We start from the raw sequence: 27,975 nt of genomic DNA on the forward strand, positions 1-27,975 counted from the left end.
CAGGCCGCGGTCCCACCTGGCAGACAGGTTTAGTGACGTTTAGTAAATGAGCTGCAGCTTATACATTTAGGCAGGGTCCTCTTAGGCATCCATGCTTCAAAGGTCAGCAAGTGGAGGACTTTTAAACCGGGTAAAAGTAATGCATTATATTTACAGCACTTAGAACGGGCAGAACTGGGGTGTGAGACGTTATATGAAATCTTTTATTAATGTTTGAAACAAGCTACTGAAGCCAATAACCTTTCAGAATTCCAGAGCCGGGGTCTACTTGTGCCTAGAACCCTGAAAGAGAAGCTGCACCCAGACACGAGCACCTCTGAGGTCAGATGCTGGTGCTCTCACACTCACGGGTCCAAGACCACTGCTCGCTTGTCTTTCTACTGATAAAAATACGGGTAGGTCTGCAAAATACAGAGTTTTCAGAAATGTTGTGGGACGTTTTAAAATATCAAGTTTGGTAATTTCTGCAGGTGCAAAATCAACCACTAGCTGCCCATCCATGAGAGTGTAGTGCTCTTTCTAGAGGTAGGAGCTAGGGAAGGTTGGCACTGGGCTGTGCCAGTCACACACTGAGGGCACAGGCCCCCTCCAAGACAGGGTGCTACTTCTGATGAGCACCCACTACTGAGGGTATATGTGTAGCTCACAGGTCTGAGCTCAGATGGTGCCAACTCACCTTTCATCCTCTTGTATAGTTAAGGGCGATGGGTCTACACATCCTTCTTTCCTTTCTTGTCATCTTTCTCAAATGCCAGGCTAGCAGCTAGTGCCAGACCGATGGCTTTTTTTTTTTTAGGTCTGTGTTAGTCAAGACCTTTTGATTTTACTAAAAGTATATATAACATAGTTACTTACAGATGTTTTCAGCCAGACTTCATCCATTAGTCTGTGATTGTGTCATTCATATTTTTCTTCCACCCACTCCAGGATGCGTTAAGGGGCAATATTACAGCACTTCAGCCATTGACTGACATCCCTATGAGTCACAGCATGCTTACTTTTCACAAGCAGCACATCCACACACAAGGAGGTTCCCTTCAGGCCTGGGAGTGCCATGATAATATATACTATTTGTGAGACCAGAAAGACACTTTTTCCTTTAGCCAATGTTTTTTTTTTACATTTAATGAGTGCCTGGCTGCTTCCTGAACAATAAGGTTTTGTAAAAACCATTACTAAACAAAACAAGAATTGACAAAAGGCTATTGGCCAGCGCCAGACATGTTGACAGTGCCAATTTTTGTGTAAATTGTGCAGTGCTGTGTCAGAATGGTGCCAACAGACGCAGAAATCCATGGTGCCACCAGAGTGCGGAGAAATGGCTAGTACTTAGGTTCGTCATCAGGCTTCCCAGTTACTTCCCCGAAGCATAAGAGATGGGGTCTTTTGCCCCCCAGTATCTGCTCCATATCACCCCACCCGCAAGGCAGGTCACTTGGGGAATATACTTCCTTTTTTTCCCATCATATCTTCTGATTTGAATTCTTTCACAGGATCAGAACCAGCACTGCCAGCATAACCCCCATTAAAATTAAGATGTATTTCTGCATTGATTAGCCCAGTGCTACCAACTCACCTACATTAGCTACAGTAGTCAGAATCGCAACAAAAGGCACTGATTGTTCTAAATACTTTGTCAGATGCGTTTTGTGGACATCCTTTCTGCGCGTCTGCACAACAGCACGTTGAAACCCCTCTTATGTGGCAAATTTAGAAAATGATTTATCTTATGTCTCCATTAAGAGATTAAGGAGCATTGGCGTTGATAGAGGAAGCATGCAACCGTTCATTGCAAGTCACTGCCCATGTTTCTTACATTGAGGCAGGTGATTTCATATTGTAGTAATTTTGTAAAGTGCTGGCATATGACGTGTTGCCACTTGCAGTCAGTGGGAGAAAGTTCTCATTGTTACCCAGAATGAGGCAAGAGTGCGAGTAGTGTTATCATAGGGAGATGGAAGGCCCCTATGACTGACCATCTTTAGAAACGTGCCAGGCCTGTTCCCGAAGGTGTCTTGTATGAGAGATGTTCAGCAGAGAGTGACTGATGTTGAGGATTCAATGCTGTGAATCAAACCGATTGATGCAGAGCCTGGGATAAAAGGACAGTCTGAGGAAGACTTGGGAAATCAGAAGATCAGGTTGTCAGGACTAGTGAGATAGTAATCACAACAAAGAAACATAGTGATGGATGGAATGTTTGAATTAATCTCACCTGCTGGCATTTGCTCAGGCCGCATCCCAACCCATCATTTTTTGCCCACCATGGCACTTCAGTTTAGACCCAGCTATATGCAAATCAGTCTTGACCCTGCACTAGTGGGTGCACTTAGGCCCAAGTGCTCCATGAACTGGAACACAATCAAATCAGGTCTGGTTTCACCCTTATTAGGGCTTATCAGTCATGTATATCTTGATTCCAGGGGCATAGTGACACATGCCCTCACCATGCAGTGCTGTCATCAATAATGTAATTTCAGATGTTGTCAGTGATGTTATATGTGATGTCATAGAACATGTCTTGAGAGATGTAGTATGTGAGGTCAGAAGCAGCGCATGACATGGGCGCGAGTTATAGTTTCTTCAGTTAATTATAACTAGGGAATTTCAGTGTGTTTTTTATAGTTTAAAATTTTTTGTTTTAACTGACATTTTCACATAATTATATTTATATATAACTTTTTTTGCAGTGAATTCGTAAGGTTTATTGTTTAATGAAAAGTAATATCAAGGTAGCCTTTGTCTTTTTCAGTGAATTTCTAAGATTTTTGTACCATAAAGTAATTTAGTATTACAACACCTTACCATACCAATCCTGCGCTATGCACAACCTTTGCCAATGTGCAGAATGGGTTGGGGGCAGGGCAGGACCTGTGACTGGGCTCTTCACCCAACCCCCAGTGGCCAGGCAACCCTGCACTGCACACTGCTTCGTCGTGTGTGGTGTTGGCTTTGGAGAAGGGCATGGCCTGCAGCCATTTCCTGTGCCAGTCTCCTGTGGGCAGCCATGCATAGCATGCACAATCAGTGTTCAATTTACCTATATAAAATTGCATAGGGAAACCATGTTTTGACCCTACCCCCACACTTTTTCTTGGTTCCCGCTTGACGTATCACCCTGAAACTCTCCAGAAAGAAGCTGAGGTGGATTAGACTTTAAAAAAAAGCTTTTTGAAGATTCATCAAATGGCGTAAAAATATCAGCAAATCAAAAAGTCATTTTCCCACTGAAATGTGGTTTTATCTTTAGCCACCCAGTGGTGACCGCCAATGGGGGATATATAAAAAAAGAAAAGCAATGGTAAGAAAAAAGAGGGTCTGAGCTAGCAAAACCATAGGCAAATAGATAGGCAGAGGGAGGATAAGAGAAGTACACACAACCCATGAAAAGGAGGAGTAGGAGCAGGGGAGCTTGAAGGAGGAGGTGCAGTTTTCCTCAGAATCCCCCAGAAAATTAGGAGGTGGGAGAAAAATGGGTCCAACAGAAAGGAGATTAGGAAGGGAGACTCTTCTTAAGGAAAGGAGCAAAAGTAGAGAGGAGAAATGTCAATTGAGCCAAAATGACTTTTTGCCTAAAAGGACATTTACCAGGATATTTTCTTCAATGTGGTGAATTCAATTCTAGGCATAAATATGCCAAAAGAAGTTAAAAGGCATAAACCATAAATGGACTGCCAGGAATTCCTATGGTGATTGCACTGTGATGGCAGGGAACCAATGGAGTTTGGTAACAAAAGTGGGAAACTCTGGAGGACTGGCAGCTTCCCTTCCCTGGACCCTGCTCTGGATCTCCCCAATGCTTCCCTAGCCGCCCCATCCTGGCCAGTTTTCTGCTCTGGAAAATGGAGTGAATCATGATGAAATGAACTACAGGGAGTGCAGAATTATTAGGCAAGTTGTATTTTTGAGGATTAATTTTATTATTGAACAACAACCATGTTCTCAATGAACCCAAAAAACTCATTAATATCAAAGCTGAATATTTTTGGAAGTAGTTTTTAGTTTGTTTTTAGTTTTAGCTATGTTAGGGGGATATCTGTGTGTGCAGGTGACTATTACTGTGCATAATTATTAGGCAACGTAACAAAAAAAAATATATACCCATTTCAATTATTTATTATTATCAGTGAAACCAATATAACATCTCAACATTCACAAATATACATTTCTGACATTCAAAAACAAAACAAAAACAAATCAGTGACCAATATAGCCACCTTTCTTTGCAAGGACACTCAAAAGCCTGCCATCCATGGATTCTGTCAGTGTTTTGATCTGTTCACCATCAACATTGCGTGCAGCAGCAACCACAGCCTCCCAGACACTGTTCAGAGAGGTGTACTGTTTTCCCTCCTTGTAAATCTCACATTTGATGATGGACCACAGGTTCTCAATGGGGTTCAGATCAGGTGAACAAGGAGGCCATGTCATTAGATTTCCTTCTTTTATACCCTTTCTTGCCAGCCACGCTGTGGAGTACTTGGACGCGTGTGATGGAGCATTGTCCTGCATGAAAATCATGTTTTTCTTGAAGGATGCAGACTTCTTCCTGTACCACTGCTTGAAGAAGGTGTCTTCCAGGAACTGGCAGTAGGACTGGGAGTTGAGCTTGACTCCATCCTCAACCCGAAAAGGCCCCACAAGCTCATCTTTGATGATACCAGCCCAAACCAGTACTCCACCTCCACCTTGCTGGCGTCTGAGTCGGACTGGAGCTCTCTGCCCTTTACCAATCCAGCCACGGGCCCATCCATCTGGCCCATCAAGACTCCCTCTCATTTCATCAGTCCATAAAACCTTAGAAAAATCAGTCTTGAGATATTTCTTGGCCCAGTCTTGACGTTTCAGCTTGTGTGTCTTGTTCAGTGGTGGTCGTCTTTCAGCCTTTCTTACCTTGGCCATGTCTCTGAGTATTGCACACCTTGTGCTTTTGGGCACTCCAGTGATGTTGCAGCTCTGAAATATGGCCAAACTGGTGGCAAGTGGCATCGTGGCAGCTGCACGCTTGACTTTTCTCAGTTCATGGGCAGTTATTTTGCGCCTTGGTTTTTCCACACGCTTCTTGCGACCCTGTTGACTATTTTGAATGAAACGCTTGATTGTTCGATGATCACGCTTCAGAAGCTTTGCAATTTTAAGAGTGCTGCATCCCTCTGCAAGATATCTCACTATTTTTGACTTTTCTGAGCCTGTCAAGTCCTTCTTTTGACCCATTTTGCCAAAGGAAAGGAAGTTGCCTAATAATTATGCACACCTGATATAGGGTGTTGATGTCATTAGACCACACCCCTTCTCATTACAGAGATGCACATCACCTAATATGCTTAATTGGTAGTAGGCTTTCGAGCCTATACAGCTTGGAGTAAGACAACATGCATAAAGAGGATGATGTGGTCAAAATACTCATTTGCCTAATAATTCTGCACTCCCTGTATATGCAGAATCAGCTCAAGCAGTCTGCCAGATGATAAAGTATCAAGTGACACTGCACTCATGCAGCTTGCATAGAACTGTAGTATGGGAGGTTTTGAGTGTTTTTCCTATATTTTCTGGCCTGTGTTCAGAATGTATTATTATTTTCTTAAGAAAACAACACGTCACACAATGAAGATGGGACCAATGGAAGCACCAGGTGTGACCTCTCTAGTAAACATGATTGGTGAAAATGAAGTGGACCGCTGGAGGGAGATCAGAAGAAGGGGAGGCACTATTAGCTGTTGCTGATGAATTGTGCACAACATGGATACTGGTGGAAGAGGCCATACCATGCACAAAACTGATAACGGATCTATTCTTACCCATTCTTTTGGCAGATGAGAAGAAATTTGTTCATTAGTACACATCTATGAATTTCTTGTTGGTTTCAGTTGAAGGTAATGCTGGCCTGTGTAAACGGAGAGTAGATTTAACTTTTACCTTCAGGTTTACACCGCAAGAGATCTTAAGCCTTTCCAGTGTATGTTTTAAGTTATTACCTTTATGCCATTCCACAACTAATATCTTGTGCATCCCCTGGATGTCATTAGCAAATGTTGGGGACTGTGTTCTTCCAAACAGACAACTCTGTTGGAAGTTTAAAGCACTATGTTTTGTATGATGGTCACTTTTGAAGTGCTTTGGTATCAAGAAGATTTTCCAGAGGCATAGCAGATTAAGGACATTAAGCAGTGAAAAGAGCTCCAACATTCACAAAACAATTATTCCTGAATCTCAGCAAAATAGGTTCAAGGCGAAGATAAGAAGGCAAGGTTATTCACAAAGTGAGAGACAATGTTGCGAAATTTCCACTACCTGATTTTTTGCCAGAAGAGAGTGGCAGCCTACCAACATTGGCACACAATGTGCGAAATTCCCCTTAGAGGATACATTTTCAATGTATACCTCAAAAAAGTGATTGTTTTCTATTCACTGCCCAATGGATGACACACAGTAACCTAAAGTAAACTAGGACTGTCATAGGTAGTTAAATAAGGGCTTTCAACAGAAGAGTGGCCTGGCATTTTTCTGGATCAGAAATTACATTTACCTTAATATGGAATCAACTGCATTCTGTAAGGCTGGTAGACAGTCAAGAGCAACTGGAAGGAAAGGCAGCTTGGATCGAAATGTTGTGGGAAGTGCAATCTGACAGCCTTTCCAGGTGAGGCATAAAAATAAAGCAATGTAGGACCTTCAAGGTAATAACAAGCAAGAAGGAAAATTATTATTTTGTGGCTCACAACACTGCTCTGTCTGCAATATAAACCATGGCTTTTCACTGGCACGAGGCAAGAGCCTCTGGTTGGGGACCAAAGAAAATTGGATTGCAAGTTATTAGTTGCTCCAACTTGCATTATTGGTTTTTTTTTGGTATCCACCCACAGACAGTTTTGTCTTGTGCAGTCCCTCACAGTCACAGATAGGTCTGCAACTTTACAACAGAAGTGCTTTTGTTTCCCCTCATATGAATGAAGATCTCAGTATTATCCAAGTAGTTGTAAACCTAGAGTTGAATAGGCTGAATACATTGGTCCAGTGGCATTTAGTACACTTTTAGGAGTCTAGGCAAAGTGAGAAGACCTGAAGAAATCTACTGCTCATTTGAAGAAAGTAGGATGTCTAATGGGAAATGGACACAGCTTGAAGACGAAAGCAATGAAAAACTACAACTAATTTATTGAATTCCTACTTATACTGTTTCCTTAGAAGTATCCAGTTTAGAGGTGGCTAGAATGCAGGATTGCATTGGTAACCAAAATCATCCCTGGCAAAAAGTCCAAAGCAGTCCACATTGCATCCTCCAAGTCAGTGTAGCAAACAAACCCGAAACTCTCCAGTGGGTTGTGCATGTGCAAGGTCCAGGAAAGGAGGATTTGCCTTCCAAAGAAATTTGTTTAAAAAATGGGTCCAAATTAAAGGCAGTATTCAAATATATTGTTTAAGTAATTTCAGGGCAGGAGCACAGCAGACCATCCAACCCTCAAAGCAGCCTCCTGATTTCCAGCCTACAGGGGAAACGTCAAGATACCCAAATGGGAGGATAATCCGTGTAAGAATTATGTAGTCAGCTGTATCAAACACCACCAATAAATCAAGCCGGTTACAGGCAACAATGCAACTTTTGCCAGTCACCATTTGAAGGTCTTTCAGGCAGATGGCAAGACCTATTTGGCATGGCTGTAATGTTGACCCTCATGGAAGACCTACTGCTACCTGCCTACTAGATCTTAGTCATAGTTTCACTATAGTGCTCTCATCCTCCAGTTGGATGTTCTGCCCAACACAGACGGGACAACAGGCTGCACTGAATGGGGCTTTCCTGCTGTCAGTCAGGATTGACATAACGCAGAGTAGAAGCAGGCGACACAATAGCCGCTGCTAGGCACGTGGCATTCCCTTTCCCCTCTGCCAGAAGGCCCTCCCTAGAACCTCCAGCAGCATAGACGCAAGAGCGACGTGCAGTTTTGAAAACAATGGTAAATGGCTGCTGATCTTTGGTGCAGGAACCCATACTATCATGTGACACCTGGCACGGCGTGCCACAGATTCCTGGCATATTGTTTAATAACACTGTCCAAAAATGTCCATGGTCGTGCCAGAGCGTGATTTTTAAAGATATTCACATCCAGTTTGCTAAAATGACAAAATATGTTTTAAAAATTATGTTCGGAGTTGGGGCTTGAACCTTGGTCAGAATATACACAGCGCGGTCTACATTATCTGGAAGCTGGCAAAATCTGCAAGGGCTATTATCCATGGAAGAGCATCAAAAAACTGTATGGTAGTTTTACCTGAAAAAAAATCTTTGGTGTCTTGGAAGGCTCGTTGGTGTTCTTCTGTCAAAGTTCATGTAGATGAAGATTTAAGTAAGTCACTGAGTGGCTCAGTGAGAAACGTAATATTTCTGTTGCAGTGTTCATGCCTTGGACGTTTGGTACTCTGGAAACAGAGGATGAAGTAATATCCTACATTTTAGTAGGGTCTGGGGCTATGGCACTAGTTTACTAACAGTATACATAGAAGTCTACCCTGAGTAAAAAATAAAATCACACTTGTTTTTATTTAAAACGAGGTGCTTTAGAATCACCATGAGTGTGGTACTGTGTTCTGAGCTTGTCTTCTCACCTACGTTAATGCCTTCACAGAGTCCTGAAAAAAAGCTGTCAGATACAGTTTTATTGTACCAGAGATGCCTAAGTTCTTGTGATCCATAACCAAGGAGTAGTTGCTGATCTCCCAGGTTCTGTTCCGTCTTTGAGAACTAACCGGCCTGAAATTGGCAATCATTGGTGTGCGATGATGTTTGTGCTTGATAACAATAATGGGTAGACTCATATCTACACTTCCTTGATTTGTGTCAGTTTCCATGCCAAAACAACAGGCAACACCTCTGCTGGCTTAGCCATTTTTCTTTCTAAATAGTATAAGCTTTTTCTAGGTGAGCCAACCTGGCCACCACCTTTGGCTACATCAAACTGCAGTATTCTGATGTAAAAGAGCTATCAGTTGCACAATCCAAGCAATGTGCAGCCATACGATCTTATCTTTCAAGCAACCAGAACAGTTGAAGACTTCTTGAGAGTTGACAAGGGTGTGGGTAATCTTACAAGTTCTGATACTCATGGCAAACTGAATTCGATACAGCTTCCCAGCAGTGTGACAATTGATAAGGAAGCCTGACCCTGTCTTGGAAACAAAAGCCTGGTTTTGATGGTCTCTTCTTTGTGATTTATAGCGGCGACAAAGACCCACTTAGGAGGATACAGTTTTAGATCCATATGCACAGAGGTATGATAGAATGCAGCAGTTGTGGTGGTAACGTATATTGTGCCTATGGCATTATATTGATAGACATCTGTACCAATGAGATTGACACATATGTGCACAAAGCCCCTTGCTGGTTTTGTGGGAAAGTCCCACAGTTTATAATGTTGTGCACTACGTGTATCATACTCTCTGCTAAACGTTTGTTTTCATCAGCGTCTTCTAGCTCAGGTAATGGGAGTAGTTGGTGACAGCACAAGTGTTTGCTGGAGATGTGGACTGTAAGTGAGACATTTTCTGGTCTTTTAAACGTGTAGCAACTATCTCCCAATTCATCAGTACCTTGTCTTGTTTGCCCTGGCTTCATGGCCCCAGTGTGGTACTAGTATGAGGTTGTTTTGGATTTGTTAGCGGTGAAGAATGCCAGCTAGTTGTCCTATGCTCCACCTAGCCCCTGTAGATGGTTTGAAAATGACCCGTCTTTCCACATTTATGGAAAATGCTGTGTGCAGTCGGGCTAGGGTCGGTACAAGGCAGATGGTGACCTCATTGGTAGCACAAGTGTTTAGAGCCATTTTCTTTGATATACAGGTCTTTAAGGTCTGTTACGTTTCGATGTTTATATCTGTTAATTATCTCAGCTTGGTATTCAGCTGTGAGTGTGTTATGTCATATTTACTTTTGTGTTATGGCTCGTGCTTAGTAGTATTGCTGTCCCCTTGACAAATTTTAAATAAAATTCCACCAGACCTAGAAAACATCTAAAATCTTCCTTGTTTGTCGGTGCAGGGGCATTGCTAATAGCTTCAATCAATTTAGGTTGTGGTGAAATATCCTCCTCACTCAAAACATGGCCTAGTTATGTCACTGAACGTACGGCATTCGGGCACTCAGAAAATTCAACAGTTAAATTTCTGTCATTTAGGATTCTCAATACATTGTCTAAAATGGCATCATGTTCTTGTCTATCCTTGCCGTATATTAAAATATGGTCCTAATATATATATATATATATATATATATATATATATATATATATATATATATATATATAGTTTTAAGTTTACCATTTTACCAAATAATTGGTGCATTAATCTCTGAAATAACTGCTGCAGCAGATGCTAATCTGAAAGGCGCTCTTTTGTATTGATAGCACCCCATGGGAGTAATAAAAGCAGTACATATCCTGCTATTATCGGGAAGAGATATTTGATGATAAGCTGCACATAAATCAATTGATGTGAACCATTTAGCACCATTAACTAAAGCAGGCATTTCAGAGATTTTTGGAAGTGGAAACTTGTAAACCAAATTATTATTATTGAGAAAGTGCACCCCTAGACAACTGTGGAGCCTAGATTGTGAAGGCTGCGTATGGTTGTTGAGAAGGAGAGAAGCAACCGGCTGAGCCAAGGTTGTTATATCTAGGTGCTCCGGATTACAGCAAATTCTTCAGGAAACCTTCTTTATGAGAATTCTTCACAGAGAAGCAAGAGCCAATGTTGTCAGAATATCGTCTGGCTTGTAGGGCTTTTTCAGTAGCTTTTGAAGAAAGCCACAACCTGCTCTGATTTGAGAGTGAAGGGCTTCCTTGCAGGTTTAGTTTTCGAAGTCACAGTGATGAACGTGCTCTTTTAAATAATGCACCAAAAGAGTATACATTAAACTTTCTTTAAGCTTGGTGAAAGAGTCTCTCTCTCCTCAAATGAAAAGATGTTTCAGTTATTGTGACCATTGTAGTGTTTTCCTCAACTGGCTAGCTCCAAGTTACACTCGAGTACAGGGGGAACGTATTGCCCACCCCTCACGAGGAGACCCCTAGGGCCTTACTGATGTTACGTCAGTGATAAGGGTATAAAACTGGAGGAGGTAGAATGAGACGGGGTCTTCAAGGCGGCGTGTGTATGCCTAATGAATAAAGTGCTGTAGCCACAATGGGCCTCCAAGTGTTTTATGCGAGGCCCTCATGACATTGGCGATGAGGGCGGGCCACGCATTTGCCACGCACACCTCCAACACCTGCTGTACCCTGGTCGGGCCATGCTATCAAGAGCAGCCTATCTGACCGCGACGGCCATCTCCACCACAGCAAGAAACAGGTGCACAGACCTTCACCCCGATGTCTCTCACCATGCCAGATCCTTCAGTGCAGCGGCACCACTCTGCCGACAGAGCCGGCTCCAGTCCCCAGTCGAGCCCGCTGCCCACCCAGCCCGCCCCAGTATGAGAGCAACTATAACCATGGTTGCTGCTTGCTTCACCTGCTGTGGAGCGATCCTAGCCATGCGCTCCTCTACGGACAGGCTCGTAGAGCTGACTGCAGTGCTCCAGCAAGCTGCCACATCCTCCAGACTGCCTGGCCACGTTCTACAATGCCAAGTAAATCAGCCAGCTCTGAACAAAAAGCGGATTCCAACCACCTATAGACTGTCGCATCACAGGCCTGCTGCCATTCCACTTCTCCGAAGCTACCAAGAGCCATTTTTGTTTCTTGCCAGTTCCTCCTCAACTGCTCCAGAGGAAGTAAAACTTTCTGTATGTAACTCCCCACATGCCTGCTGCCCCAGTGGTTCAGAGAAATTAACCTTCTGCGCCCCCCCCTTACGCTGAAAGCACTGCAGATGGCCTTACAAGGCACCCAGAATTTAAAGTGGCTCAATAATTTGACTATGCACTAGTAACAGTGAGCTGCGCATGGTGGCACCTACATCCACGCTCAGCCCATCCACCCAGGTGGCATCCTCCCATCCACTAGTGATCCACAATGTCCAGTGTCCATGCCATCGAACCCTTTGCGACAACAGGGGCACCACCCACGCAGGTGGCCCACTGGAAAGCCTGGGTCGAATGTCTTGAGACCTACTCTGAAGCCCTCTGCGTAGAAGATGAAAGGAAGCGCCCACTGCTTCTGCACCTGGGGGAGCAAACATTCACAAAATGTCCAAAACAGTTATCGAGGCAACACTCGCACATATACCTCCCTGAGATGCCATCACAGCGCCTTATGTACCCTATGCCAGCCCCGACTACGAGAGGTTCCTACTGCAGTAAGCACGACAGGAAGCACAAGAGTCAATGGTTTTTTTTAAGCTTGCCTAAAAGAACTAGCTACAAGATGTATGCTACCGGACGAAGAGGATGAAGAAAGAGCTGAATTCATCCAAGGGTGCGCATCCTGAAAGCTTTTCGAGCGCATCCTCCAGGAACCAAACATGAGCATGAGGGACATCCTCACCCTCAGGCGATCTAAAGAGTTGTCAAAAGCACATGCAGCATACATGGAGCAAATGCTGCCTCTTCCAGTTTAAGAGCGAGACAGTCGTCGCCATGCTTAAAAAGCCACCAGATCCAAGACTGAGCGTCCCAAACCAAGAGCGAGGAACCAACTCTGCACATGGTGCTGAGGCCCTTTACGCCACCTGAGTGAATGTGAGCGAGAGGAAAGACTTGCAGTGCTTGTGGTGAATTGAATAATTTCTGAAAGGTATGTGGTTAGACACCCAGAGCAGTGCCAGCTAGCTCCAAAAAGCCGGTCAGGACTGTTGCTGCTCTCCCCGCCACATCCTCTGACAGAGACATGGATGATGACCAGGAGTTGGTTCACGTGGTAAGGACAGTGGACTCTAGTGGACTAAGTCAACAAAAATTGCCCACTTGTCAATTGGTAGTGCATGAACACCCCTCTTCAACTCTAATTGACAGAGGGGCCTCGATCATCCTCCCACCCTTTGAACAACCAGGATACAAGTATACATATTCGGAAATGCTCAACGGCTGCAAATGGCCGGCATCTTCTCAACGGATACAACCCACGCGACCACAAGTCTCACTACAAAAATATGTGTCACACGGTGGACCTGTATTTTTACTTGGCTGCCAGACTACAAAAAGCTTAAACCTGGTCCAATTTGCATTCAGCGTCCACGTCGGCAACCTAGAAGCCCTCATACAGGAGTGTGCTGTGCTCTTTGAAGGCCCTGAGTGCCAACTGGGCCCCCCGCTCTGACTGCACATTGATGAATCCATCACCCCGGTAGTCCTTAGGCACAGATGGATAGCTTTTTACCTCTGCCAAAAAGTAGAAAAGGAACTGCAATTCCTGCAGCAGTCAGGAATCATTGAGAAGATGTCTGAGCCCACGACATGGGTATTCCCAATAGTTGTCACCAGAAAGCCGAAACAGCTGGTGTAGTGCACCCTATTTAGTTTTATTGGGACTCAGGAAATTAGCTTAGCCTTTGACTTGCAGGCCTGTGCCCCCATCACCTATTGACTTTTAGCCTCTTAGCGTGCTCTGTCTTAGCCTATTTATTTTATTAGTTCTTTTAAGATGGCTGCTATTATTTATAGTTAGCGAAATGTTTTGATTTGCATTATCAGTGCCACTCTGTGATGGTGTCACTATAAGCATCATAATCAAGTGATGTATGTAGGTATTCACATTATGTCCCTTTCTCACTTATGTGTGACAGGTAAACTTGCTAGAGATTGTTTACATAATTGCTGCCACAAGTCTGCCTCCTTGTCAGTTGTTTGGGAACATACTGCGTCAGGGGTCCTACATGATCTGTATAAATGCATCTCACACAGACAAGGTTATCAGAGGGATTCCTACCAAATGCTATCTACGCCATCTATGCTGCACTTCACCTTGCTGCAGAATTCAGCCTTCGTGCCACTACGGAGTCTGACCTAGAGACCTCATTCCAAGGTAACAAGGGTTGGGGGACACTTCTCAAGGAAATGGTACTGGCAGATTAGGTTAATCACACCTAGCTCTCATTAGGTTAGGGATTAGGTTCTCTATGCTAGGGATTTTTACATCTCATGGTATTGTAAGATGGTGGGGATCTTTGTACTCACGCCTCTCATCCTCACAATTATGCTCCTTTTATTTTTGTTATTCTGATCATAGCAGCTCATGCATTTTATCGTAGATTGCAGTCTTTTCAATAAACTTATTGAAAACTTTCGTGCATCTCCTTCATTGCCTGTGTGTGAATGAGACTTAATGCTACTGTGCTAACGTAAGAAAAGGGTAACTTCCGTTCCACCACAATAGATGTTGCCCTCTAGAGTCCATGTTTGAAGCTGCCAGAAATCCAGTTTTACTGTTTGGGTTTTTAGTGAGGTACTGCTTCTGGGCCGGGAAGGTTGGGCAGACAGTTGCAACTTGATGTAGGAATGACTTAGATGGTCTGCGAGGCCCTCGTCTAGGACTTCCTGCAAATTGGAGGTCTTGCGCTGCCCTGCTAGCCTATGGTGCCCACCAAGGAATCGTGAAGTTGAAGAACTGACTTTGGAGCAAAGTGTGATTCTTTGGCCTTGACCATCAAGTGGATGAAGTCATCAAGGGCTTCCTGGTCTGCCAAGCATGCAGACAACCTGACCCACCTTTGCCTGTCATCACCGAGGATAGTCACACTGGGAGTCAGCGCTGATTTCAGGAGTCTCCCAGATGGCTTCTATATGGCAGTTGTAATGGATGATTACTCTCGGTATCCGGAGGTAGAAATAATTTCAGCTATCTCTACAGCTGAAGTCATTCCGAAGGTGGAGAAGATGGTGGCCACCTACAGCCTGTTTGGGGAGGTCTGTACTGATAATGGGCCCACATTCAACGGCCACAAGTGGGCTGAATACCTGCAGTCCCAGAATGTGAAACATCAACGTATCATACCCCAGTAGCTTCAAGCAAATGAGGAAGTGGAACAGTTTTTGAGAACTCTTTCCAAAACTATCCAAATCACAGTGGCTGAGACTCGCAATGTTGAACGAGCCGTCTATAATTTCCACCGAGAATACCCACAGCAATGACTATACATCTAGGAGGCGAAGAGCCAAGAGGAGCAACATCCAAGCAGGCGACCAGGTGCTACTGAAAGACATCCACTCGAGAAGGAAATTCCGTTTGCCTTTTGAAGTAGACCCCTGGACTGTAGTCACTGTCAAAGACGCCATGGTGATGGCTGAAAGGAGAGGTGACTTTGTCACAAGGAGTGTGTCCCATTTTAAGAAACTGCCCACCTCCCTAGTCACTGAAGGACAAAGGGAACGTTTATCAGGTGATGATCAGTGGGGCCACGTCCCGTCTACAGACTCCTCCCCAGGCTGTTTGATCACTAGGTCCCACACCTCAGAAGTAGGGCTCAGGTCTGCATCGCAAACTCCCTTGGAGGTCCCTACATCAGGGGCCTGTGGACCAAGCCTGCAGCCAGCGAAAATATCTTCAATGAGTGAGGCCGCCATGAAGTCTTTGGGAAGGACGGGGCAGAACATTACCACCTTAGATCCAATCTGGATCCATCCAGGCAGTATGCTAATTTTCTGACTGAGTGAACCAGTGCTTTGGCATTTCGGTTTGGAGATCCAGTTTTCATATGGTGCCCATGCTTGCTTCCATGCTGTGTTTATGTCAAAGTTATTTCTTGTTGAGTTCTTATCGTGAGTTATGATTGTTTGTTTTTCTTTCGAGCTGGGGAGGGATGTAGTGTTGTCCTTAATTGGGCGACACCAAGTTATACTCGAGTAGAGGGGGAACATAGTGGCCACTTCGCACCAAGAGACCGCTATGGTCTGACTCATGTGACGTCAGTGTTAAAAGTATAGAACGGGAGGAGGTAAAACGGGCAGGGGTTTTCAATGCAGTGTGTATGCCTAATGAATAAAGTGGCATAACCCACTACAGGCCTCCGTGTGTGTTATGCGAGGCCCACATTGACAGCCATCACAAAAAATTGAGGCAAAGGAATTGCTTCCCATTTTCAGTGCTAAAAGCACCATGTAGAAATTGAACTCTTTCACCCACCAGCGCCGTTTCATGCCAAGATTATCGGTGTTTGAGAGCCTGAAGATCAGAGGACGCCACTGAGGCAGCGAATCAGCACGTGTGCCCAGGCTGAACATCTGCAGTTGGTGAAATGTGAGGTTCAGTCTTTATCTGAGATCTTTCATCATCTGAGGATGACATGGTTTCTCCTTCAAGTGTGAGGTATTTGGGGTTTGCGAAGAGAGTAAAGATCAGGCTGTGTGGGCATTTGCCTGCTTAATCAAGCAGGTGCATTTACCTCTTACTTTTTCTTCTGTACATTCCTAGTGGTTGAGGTACGATGGGGCAGTGCAATCTCAAGACATAACAGATCGTTGTAGCAGGTGAGTGTACAATTTTCTTCTGTCCTGTATGGAGAGCTCTTCCCGAAGTGCAGGGGCGGTTCTACTCCACCTCAGTAAATGACACCCAAATCGGGTGGATGGCGTGACACTACATATCCTTTTGAGAATAATCAACTGGCACGTTGTGGGAGATTTTTGCAGGATTAGGAATAAAACAGTATGTCACAAGTTCGTGCCTTGCTGTGGCATACAGGGGGATGGCAGGCATGGTTTGTTGTAAAAGAGAACCTACATTTATGAAATGGGTTATAATGGAAGAGTCTGGAAGAACCAGAAAAGCAATGGTGCCGCAGTGAAAGAGCAGACTGATTATTTGTTTTTAGGGGTTGAAAAATACTTGTGAGCTTTTTCTTGTAAAGAACGTTCAGCACAATAATAGAACAAGTATTGGCAATATCCAATAGGTCTTGGCAATAGCCGAGCTCCGAGCTTTGGGCGTTGTCAATATGTTTTAGCGATGCATAGTGTAGTATGGCGTTGCATGGAGTGGCATTGTGCGGAGTGGGAGGTGTTACGTGGCTTTGTATGGCATTGCGTGGTGTAGATTGGAGTGCCGTAAAGTGGAGTACAGTTGCATGGAGTAGCATTGCGTAAAGCTGAGTGGTGTTGCGTAGAGGTGAGTGGCATGGCATAGAGTAGAGTGCAGTTGTCTGGAGTGGCATTGCATAGCATGGAGTGGCACTGCATGGAGCAGAGTGCTGTTGCTTGCAGCGCAGTGGCATTGCATAGAGCGGTGTGGCATACAGGGGCGTGCATAGAGTGGCAGTGCGTAGAGTCGCGATGCATTGAGTCATGGAGAGGTGGTGCGTGGAGTGATGTATAGTGGAGTGCAGTTGCATGGAGTGGCATTGAGCAGAGTGGAGTGGTGTTGCGTACAGCAGAGTTCAGTTGCATGGAGTGGCGTTGAGTAGAGTACAGTGGTGTTGAGTAGCATGCAGTTGCAATGCGTAGAGTGGAGTGATGCAGTGTAGAGTGGCGCTGCATGACCTTAGTACTCTTGTGTGAGCCGAGAAGCATTGCATATAGTGGAGCTGCCTAGAGTGGCATTAGAGCCGAGTGGCGTTGCTTGGAGCAGAGTGGGGTTGTGTGGAGTAGCGTTGCATAGAGCGGAGTGGCATTGCATAGAATTGAGTGGTGCGGCATAGAGTGGAGTGCAGTTGCATTTAGTGCATTTGCGTTGAGTGCAGTTGTGTGCGCTATAAATATAGTACAAAAAGTGTACATGTGCGCTAAAGTGCTTTTAGAGAAATTGGAATCAGTACAAGTCACAGTATCGGCACTCCGAGACTTCAACAGAGCAGGAGAAATGGATAGCCGGCTCCAGGTCTCATGCTCTGCTGCACACATTGAGGTGCCCTATCAGAAAATTCCTTTGAAAGCAGATGTGATCTGTTGTCCAAATAAGCATCCATTTCAAAGCAAAGAAGTAATGATAGACGGAGGGGGCAAGCAGCGGTAAGGGAGGCGGTCCATACAAAATTATTCGTCATATGACCACCCACTCTTAGCCATTAAGAAGCGCAAAGTGTGTGCAGACGCGCAGTGCAGTGAAAAATAATTTGAGTGAAAATCAATAAACTGTATTAGCATAAATTCCCGGCAGCACAAGCAATTGTGAAACAAAACACGGTAGTTGCCATCAAAACATTCATTGACTAAAATAATTGGCATTCATCACAAACGTGTAGTTTCTTGAAAGCTTTCTTGCTCTTTTGCTTTTTGCGCACTCAAGGAAAACTCCCAATGAATAATTAAATATTAAGAAGCATTGTCTTGCATTTTTCCCATTGCGAAAGAAAGCGGAAGTCAGCCTGTGTTGTCGCTCTGGGTGATGAATCATCACAGCATTATACACGTGGCCTCAGTTCTTCAGCAAACAGCCTGCCTCACACCGATCCTCCAGCAGAGATAGCTTATCAGCTACATCTCATAAACACAGCTGCCCTCGGCTCTGCTCATCCTGTTTAAATTAAAAATACAAGGTTTGCAAGCTGTCAAAAAGCAGAACCATGTGCACAGGAGCATAGGCAAAGTAACTTCTTGGTGTGGGAGAGATGAAGAATCTGCCTGCAGGGAACAGTGAGAGGAGGGGGGTGGAAGAGAGGTAAACTACGAAGGAAGAGGGGAGGGGTGCAAACAACAGGATGCATTATGTTACTTAGTAGGAGAGGAAGAGAAGGTGCTGTTTGCTGTGAGGACAGAGAGCCTTGGTGGCTAAGAGCCAGATGTTATCAAAGGGTTTTACCCATTCTGTGTCTATGGGAAAATGTGTTCGTACATATGGCCCTATGTGGTTTATTTAAATGCAAGGCGGCTTCTCTCTGGGCGGTTTTTATGGGTGAGCACAAAGCTCTCGTCCAGTCTGTAATCTCTGGGCTTCAAACCACGCCCATGCCACGTCAGTCACTTACATTGGTTCGTGGGCTTGCCTTTTAAAATCCGCTTCCTTTCATTTGTGAAAGGCATGCATACGTCATGCCTTTTCTGGTGTTTAGCCCACCTACACAGCACCGGTAAAGTACCAACAACATACGAGGCTCGATGTTTTCAGCCTGGAGTCCAGACTACTTTATCTGTTCATTTTCCACACAGCGCAGTCGCGCTGCCTTTTACATAGCACGATCGCGCTGTGTTTTTTTTTGCTTTACAACCGTAATAGCTCTAACTCGAACAAATGCGAGACCGGTTGCATTGAAAATGCTTGTTAAGTTTGTGGTTTAGAAAAGCAAACGAAAAAAAAAAACATAGCCAAGCCATTTAATATGTAATGAATCTATGGCACAGCATCCTGGTCATATCTTCTTTGTGAACGAACAGATATGCAATAAGCACGACCGAATAAGCCCACCTCGCCAAGACCTCTGTTCCGGATTTCAGTACTTACAGCACGCCTCTGTCGAAATCCATGGAAGCAACACTTGCAGGGGTGGAGTTAATATAACAATACCGATCATGCTTCAAATGCACAGAAATCGTTAAATGTGCGAAGAGACTGAAATCACCCAGAAGTAGTTAACCCAGCAACAAAGCACTTCATGAAAACATTGACGAGTTTAGACTAGAAGAAAGGCTGGAGGATATTTCTGAGCTGCTGAAAGAATGTAAATTAGGCAGCCATGCCCCCAGACCGCCAGTCACACTAACATTTAAGCAATCGCCTTGAAGTCAGACAAGAAAAAAGGCGCTCTCAGAAAACAGTCTCTGACATTTGCTCTCCGTCTTTTAATGCACCGCAAATGTGACCAGATAATACTTGGTGAACCGCAGGCACTCGGTGAACCACAAGCACTCCTCTTAAGTGCTCCAGATGGAAATCTAAAGTAGTTCCTGAACAGAGGACATAAATGGTGACCAGTGTGTTTATACAGTAGTTGGTCGGTGCGCTCGGGGAGGGCTCAAGAAAGCAAAAGGCATGACAAATGCACACCCAGGACAAATGGTAAACAAGCATTTTCAATGCAAGGGGTCTGGCATTTGCTCGAGTTAGAGCTATTACCGTTGTAAACTCCTAACCGGACTTTTGTTCCCACACAAATTAAAAGAAAAAAAAATGCAGTGCGATAGCGCTATGTAAAATGCAACACGATCGCGCTGCGTGGAAAATAAACAGATAAAGTAGTCTGGAAATCATGCTGAAAACCTCAAGCCTCGTATGTTTTTAGTAGTTTAATGGTGCTGTGTAGGTGGGCTAAACACCGGAAAAGGTATGATGTATGCATGCCTTTCAGAAATGAAACCAAATGGATTTTAAAAGGAAAGCCCACGAACCAATGAAAGTGATTGACGTCACATGGGCATGGTTGGAAGCCCATGCTGCATAGTTCTGCGAGAGAGAGCGGTGCTGAGCGTAGGGCCCTGTGGGGTACGTGGAAGTTGAGTTGCTGGTTCAGGTAGGCTGGTCAGGTGTTGAGGAGGGCTATGTGTGCGTAGGTGAGGGTCTTGAAAGTGATTCTTTTCTTTATGGGGAGCCAGTGCAGTGTACGTAGGTGTTGCAAGATGTGGCAATGTCAGGGTAGGTCGAGGACCAGTCTGGCAGCTGCGTTCTGGATATTTTGCAATTTGCGGGTGAGTTTTTTGTTGATTCCAGCATAGAGTGCGTTGCCATAGTCCAGTCTGCTGGTGATGAGGGTGTGTGTGACGGTCTTTCTATGTTCGAGGGGGATCCATTTGCAGGACTTGCGTTGGAGGCGGAGGGTGCGGAAGCAGGTGGAGGTGACTGAGTTGATTTGATGGTTCATGCTGAGGTCGGGGTCTAGGATGATTCCGAGGTTGCAGGCTTGGCTGGCGGAGGTGGGCAGGTTTGCGAGGGTGGGTAGCCACCAGGAGTCTCTCCATGCGTTGGGTTGAGTGCCCATGATGAGTACTTCTGTCTTGTTTGTGTTTAATTGAAGGCAGCTGTTTCTCATCCAGTTGGCGACTGCTTCCATGCCTTCATGGAAGTTGTGTCTGGCCTTGACGAGTTTGTTGGAGAAGGAGAGGATGAGTTGGGTGTCATCGGCGTAGGAGGTGATGTCTGTTCCATAGCTTCTGACGAGGGTGGCTAGCGGCGCCATGTAGATGTTGAACAGCATGGGGCTGAGGGAGGATCCCTGGGGCATTCCGCAGGTGGTGGGTGTGGGATCTGCGAGGAAGGGGCCGTTCTGCCGGAGAAGAAGGATTGGATCCAGTCGAGGGCCTTGTCTCTGATGCCGGCTTTGTGGAGTCTTCTTATCAGGGTGTGACGGGAGACTGTGTCAAAAGCCGTCGAGAGGTCTAGTAGGATGAGTGCCGCCGTCTCTCCTTTGTCCAGTAGGGAGCGGATGTCATCTGTTGCAGTCAGGAGGGCTGTTTTGGTGCTGTGGTTTGTCCTGAATCCAGATTGGGAGATGTCGAGGATGTTGTGGTCTTCTATAAACGTGGTGAGTTGGCTGTTGACTGCTTTTTCAATGACTTTCGCAGGAAATGGAAGTAGGGAGATGGGCCTGAAGTTTTTGAGGTCGGTGGGGTCTGCTGAGGGTTTCTTGAGATGGGGTTGATCTCGGCATGTTTCCAGTCGTTGGGGAAGGTGGCGGCTGCCAGTGAGCGGTTGATGGTGAGGCGGAGCTTGGGGGCGATGGTGTCTGCAGCTCTGTTGAAGATGTGATGGGGGCATTGGTCTGTGGGGGCCCCAGTGTGTATGGACTTCATTGTTTTCAGAGTATCTTCAGTGGTGACTGCACGTAGGTTGTCCTTGCTGAAACTGTCATAGATGGTCTTGATTTTGTGGTGGAAGTAGGTGTTGAGTCCGTCACAAAGGTCCTGTGAAAGTGGGATGTCCGTTGTTTCACTGTTGGGTTGGGCTAACTCCTTAATGATGCTGAAGAGTTCCATGCTGTTGTGTGCTTGTGAGGAGATTCTGTCTTGTATAGCTTACTTTCTGGTGTTTCTGATGAGTTGGTGATGTGCGGTGGCGGTGGCTCTGAAGTTGTTGTGGGATTCTGGGGATTTGGTGTTTCTCCAGATTTTCTCGAGGCGGTGACAAGTGCGTCTCAATTCTCGGAGTTCGGGGGTGAACCAGCTGGCTCTCTTTGCGTGGGTGTTGTTGTTTTTTTTGAGGGGGGCTATGGTGTTGGCAGAGTAGCCGGTACATTTGTGGAAGGTGCGTGCTATGGTGTTTGGGTCGTCGTTGTGTGCGATGGTTGGGGCGGCCATGGCGAGGGTGGTGGTGAGCTAATCGTCCAGTTTCTATGCGATGGTTGGAGTTGGGGTCTAATGACGGTGGGTGTGTTGAAGGTGAAGTGAATGCATCACCAGTTGAAGAGTACTAACCCGGGGCTGAAACTGGACTGTTCCTGACCTAGTGTACTGCCTCTTTTTCCTATCTTTTTTTAAAACTTCCAGTCTTCGTTGATCGCAAAGCTAGTGATATTGAGAAACATCTGTAGAAGTTCAAGGTACAGAAGTTTTGAACTGAGTAGACCCCTAGTTGTGATTCACTGCATCTGCAGCTCTCCAATTATCTTAAGTTCTCTGCAGCAATTTAACTGGGGACTCTGATCCATCCCCAAAGAATTACCTGGTACCTTTCAGCCCAGGGTTAATGGTTACCTCCTAGTAGAAGAAGATCGGAGATGGAGTCTGAAGAAAGTTAACAGACTGGTATGCCATCAGACTGCAAACCTGTCCCTCTCCCTGTGACTGTGTATTCAGTTACCTCGAGATATGGAGAGATATAAACCAGACATCAGCATCTAGTCCATATTTTCACAAAGCCTCCTTTTGGGCCTATGCGTTCAGTCACATGTATCGGCCAACTCAGTGTTACTGTGCTAGGAAAGGCAAGCCTTGGCAAAGTCAACAGGTCTCATCTTTGCAAGAGCTATCGACTTCACCAATGCATTTTGGCTATGTTATCACCAGCGTGGATGCTGTTCAGCATGGCTAAAAGTTAGTGGCATAAAGGAGAATGGAGTGTTGTACAGTGGCATACAGTTCAGTGGTTTGTCATGGAATAGAGTGGCATAGAGTGTTGTGGAGTATTGTGGAGGGAGTAGAGTGTCGATGAGTGGAACAGCATAGAGTGGATTAGAGTGTTGTAGAGTTGAGTGGCGTATACTGGAGTAGGGTGTTGTAGAGTGAAGTGCCATTCAGAAAATTGGTGTGGCAGAGTGGAGCAAAGTAAAGTGGAGTGGTGTAGAGAGAGTTGTATAGAGTGGAGTGGAGTAGAGTAGAGTGGCATAGATGGTAGTATATTGTAGAGTGGAATGGTATACAGTTGGGAAGTGTAGTAGAGTGGAATGGCATAGAGTGGAGTAGAGTGTTGTAGAGTGTAGTAGCATAAGGTGAAGAAGAGTGTCGTTGAGTGGAGTGACATATTGTCATTGAGTGGAGTGACAGAGAGTGGTGGTTCAGTGGAGTGGTGTAGAGTAGTGGAGTGGAGTAAAATGGCATGGAGTGACATAGTGGAGATACTTGGAGCATTGTTGAGTGTTTTAGAGTGGAATAGAGGGGAGTAAAGTGTCAGAGTGGAGTAGCATGGAGTGGAGTAGAGTGGAGCAGTGTATCATAGAGTAAAGTGTCCCACAGTAAAGCGTAATAGAGTAGAGGGGCATAGATTACAATGGAGTAGAGTGCCAGATTGGAGTATCGTGGAGTATAGTGTCACAGAATGGTGTATCATAGAGTGGCCTAGAGTGAAGTGGGTTGCAGAGTAGAGTATAGTGGCATAGAGTGCAGTAGTGAGGGTGGACTGATGTAGAGTGCAGTGGCGAAGAGTGCATTAGTTTTGAATACAGTGACAGAGTGCAGTGATGTAGAGTTAGTGGCATAGAGTACAATGGCATAGAATAGAGGGGTGCACAATAGAGGGGAGTGGAATGCACAGAGAAGGCTGTAGTTGCATAGAAGGCAGTGATATAGAGTGGAGTGGCATAGTATGGCGTGGAGTGGTAGAGTGGAGTAGAGTGGCGTAGAGCAGTGGTTCCCAACCTGTGGTCCGTGGACCCCCAGGGGTCCGTGACACATTCCCAGGGGGTCCGCAGGCCTGGGCGGCAGGATGGCACTTCTCCTGCTGGGGCCTCTGACAAACACGTGCGTGTGTGTTTTATATTTATAACTTCCTTTGTTGGCAGTTTTAAAAGCACTGCACCATTCCTTGCACATCCAGCAGCTTTACAACAAAAATAAAAGCATGAAGATAACTTAGTGATTAATGTACCTGCTGGAGAGAGATGGGAGTTTTGTGCCTTGGCAGTTGTGACTCAAAGGTAGCACAGATGGTTAAAATGCCTGCTGCAAAGAATGTGTATTATGCATAGAACAGCATTTTATATGCATAGCACAGTGGGTTTTTGTTTTTGTCACAGATTCTTTTGTTACAGTGCAATGCATAAGTTACAATTGTAATCTAGCACAGTTAGCTATGAACTGCCATTAAAAAGCTCCAGGCAAACTGCATGGCACAAATTAGAAAGTTGTTTTTTTCTCAGTCTTTCATTTTCTTTATGCTACTAAAAAAGATTTCCTTGCATAGAAATACTTCCTTATTATTAAAGTCAATGCTAACCACTGCGTTGTGTTACGATTCCTGAGTTTGTGCTTCTCCAGACCAAGCACTCTTAGAAAACGCCTACCAGTGTGGATGACATGTGAATCCTACACCTTGTAGTACCCTGTAAAGTTCTCAGACACCCTACACTGGTATGACAGGTGCTATAAAACAAATTAATTATATGTGACGGAGAGGCTAGGGAGGGATGAGAGGCCCTCATGGTTTTACTTCCTTTCCCCACCACATATTTATGTCAAAAAGCTTTCTCAGATCTTAGGTACCTAAAAAATAAAACCAGAAATTGCTTTGAAAATATAGAATCTGACCTGAGGATTCAACTTTGTTAAATAAAACCGAACATTGAAAAGTTAGTCGCTGAGATGCAGCGCCAACCTTCCCATTAAAATTTAAAAAAAATTGCATATGTTTTCAATATATAAAGATTATGGCCCTCATTCTGAACACGGCGGGGGCTGGCAGTCTAAAGACTGCCAGCCCGTCAAGGACCCCGCCGTCCCAATAAAGAACATTCCGCTGGGCCAGCAGGTGGAAACAGTGTTTCTGCCAGCCGGCCCAGCGGAATGCTGGGCCTGGACATTGCCGACGGGTCCACATGGAGCCGGCGGCAATGTAGCAGTGAGGCGGGTGCAGCAGCAAATCGGGTAAATCGGGTACTGACATGCGCGAAAGGGCTGTGCACGGGGGCCCATGCACTGCCCATGCCAAGTGCCCTCACTGGGGCCCCAAGCCACACTTCCGCCAGCCTTTCCCTGGCGGGGTAAACCGCCAGGGAAAGGCTGGTGGAAGTTGCCTCATTATCCGTCGGCCAGTGCTGCCCTGTCGGATATGTAACTCCACCATCACCAGGCTGCCTGGCGGTGGAAGCCTGGCTGTGGTGGAGTTACGCCAGTGGTGGTTTTGCCACGAATATTATATGGCGGTCCAGACCGCCATGTTCATAATGACCGCGTATATCTTTACTAATTTGAGTATTTGTTTAGTCTGTACTTGTTTGTGTATATTTTGTGAATTACTGTTTTAATGTTTGAAATTCAAATTGTACAAATTGCTTGGGGGTCCCCAGCTTCCAATAATGATTCAGTGGGGGTCCTCAGGAGTCAAAAGTTTGGGAACCACTGGCGTAGAGTACAGTGGTGGAGAGTAGACTGTTTCAAACTAGAGTGAAGTGGCATGGAGTGGTACAGGGCAGAGTGGAGTGGTGCAGGGCGAGAAGAGTGGTGCAGGGTACAGTGCAGTGGTGTAGAGTAGAGTGGCACAGAGTGCAGTTGCACAGAGTAGATTATAGTGGCGTAGAGTGAATTGGTGCAGAGGGTAGTGGCAAATGGTGAATTTGGATAGAGTGCTGTAGAGTGAGGCAGAGTAGAGTGCAGTGGCATAGAGTATAAAGAGTGCAGTGGTGCAGAGTAGAGTGGAATATAGTTCAGTGGCGGAGAGTGCATTGGTGCAGAGTAGAGAATTATGGAGTGCAGTGGTGTCAAGTAGAATGAAATAGAGTATATTAGAATAGAGGAGAGTGACATAAAGTAGACTGGCATAGAGAGCAGTTGCATTGAGTACAGTGGTGCAGTAAAGAATAGACGTGTAGAGGACGGTGACGTAGAGTGCAACAGTATAAAGTTGATTGGCATAGAGTGAAGTGACGTAGAGTGCATTGGTTTTGAGTAAAATACCGTAAAGTACAGTGACATAGAGTGGAGTGGTGCTGAGTAGGATTGCATAGATTGGAGTGGCGCAGAGTAATTGCAGTGGCATAGAATACAGTGATGCAGAGTGCAGTGGCATGGAGTAGATTGTTTTAGAGTAGCCAGAAGTGGCATAGAGTGGAGTGGTGCAGGGTAGTGTGCAGTGACATAGAGTGGCATAGAGTGGAGGCAGTGGCGTAGAGTAGGATAGAGTGCAGTGGTGCAGAGCAGATTAGAGTGACTTAGAGTGCAGTAGTGTAGGGTGCAGTGGCGTAGAGTTGTGTGATGCACAATAGAGTGGCATAGAGTGCATTAGCACAGAGTACAGTAGAGTGGCTTAGAGTAGAATGGTGCAGAGTAAAATGTATGGTGTACAGTGCAGTGACAGAGTGCAGTTGTGCAGAGTAGAGTAACGCAGAGTTCATTGGCAGTGAGTGCGATGTTGCAGACTAGAGTGTCTTAGAGTACAGTGGTGTTGAGGAGAATGGTGCAGAGTGCAGTGGCATAGAGTCCAGTAGCTTAGAGTAGAGTAGAGTGGTGGGGGTCATGGTCATGGTCCTTTGATGTCACTTCCTCCAATGTCATCTGGGTTAGATTTTATGTGATGAGACTTCCTGTCAAGTCACTGGGGCAAAGGCATGTGTCATGACTCTTCTACTGCTATGAATTCAGTGAAATTCTGCCATTATTCATAAATCAAACATCCGTCCACTATCCTAAGCCCTCCCGCGTTCTTTGTGTTTATTACGCTCATTAGACATCTCTAACACAGCTCATTCTTGACTATGATCATGCAGATTCTGAAATGTTACAACACAACAGCCTTGTTTTATAGCAATATGTTTTTTTCTACAGGAAATTTGTGAAAATCCCCAATTTGTTCTGGGTGGAGCCAATCGAACTGATATTTGCCAAGGAGAGCTGGGTACGTAGCCACTTTAGCTTACTTCACTAATTTTAAAGTCCTTTGTGCCAGTTTTAACATACATGCATCTTTGAAGGGCACTGTACAATTATTAACCGCCTCGCACTTGTGTATTCTTCTTCCTGAATTGGTCGCACAGGCAGAAATTGGTCCAAGATAAATTTGTGTAGGCAGAGATGACAAAGGTCATTAACCTTTCTAACTGAAAACCTTTGTTCAATGAATTTTGGGCAGACTAAAAAAAAACTACCACTGATTCTGGCAATCTGCATATTCATTGATATATTTGGAAAGTAATCTTTCCACGCTTTTTTCTTATTGTTTATAGTTTTTCTCTGCCAAACATTAAAATGATAAATAAGTTGCATGGGGTTTTGTATGGTTAACGTCTTACTTTTACTTCAGGTGTCTGCTGGTTGCTTTGACAGTTGCTATTTCAGAGACAAGATCATATTGAAAGCGATTCACAAATGATTGTGACCTCTAATGAGCTCAAAAGGGTACTAGGCACAAAAATGGCATGTGATTTGGAGGTAGTTTCCTGCTTGGATATGCACTCCTGTCTACTTTTAAGGCATGAATATGTGTCTTTGCAAGGCTAAAACAGTGAAGTAAAGGATTATTTAATAGATTATGAAGAAACATAACGTTGCAAATGCAACATTAGGTATTCATGCACCATTTTCCACCTGATAGAAATTCCGTTTATTTCAATTCTTTATTAAATTTTCAAATAAAAAAAGATAACAGTGCTAAACATTAGAACACATATATATACTATTACATGGGCTTAAAGTGCACAAACAAATGGAATAATAATTGTATGTAGTTTGTAAAGAAAGAGGAAAAAAAAGAAATAACATAGAAATAAATTATACTTCAAGAAAAGGGACCAATATATGATCAAAATGTTGTAGGTTATC

General features: G+C 44.8%; 1 protein-coding gene across 1 annotated transcript in view; it reads left to right on the forward strand.

The window, feature by feature from the left end:
* The window catches only part of CAPN3 (calpain 3), a 333,505-nt gene that overhangs the window by 87,508 nt on the left and 218,022 nt on the right, over positions 1-27,975 (forward strand). Inside the window, exon 2 of the mRNA XM_069208784.1 lies at positions 26,983-27,052. Coding sequence (XP_069064885.1) covers positions 26,983-27,052 — 70 coding nt within the window. The remainder of the gene's footprint in view (positions 1-26,982; positions 27,053-27,975) is intronic.

The sequence above is a fragment of the Pleurodeles waltl genome, chromosome 9 (assembly GCF_031143425.1).
Source record: "Pleurodeles waltl isolate 20211129_DDA chromosome 9, aPleWal1.hap1.20221129, whole genome shotgun sequence".
Lineage (NCBI taxonomy): Eukaryota > Metazoa > Chordata > Amphibia > Caudata > Salamandridae > Pleurodeles > Pleurodeles waltl.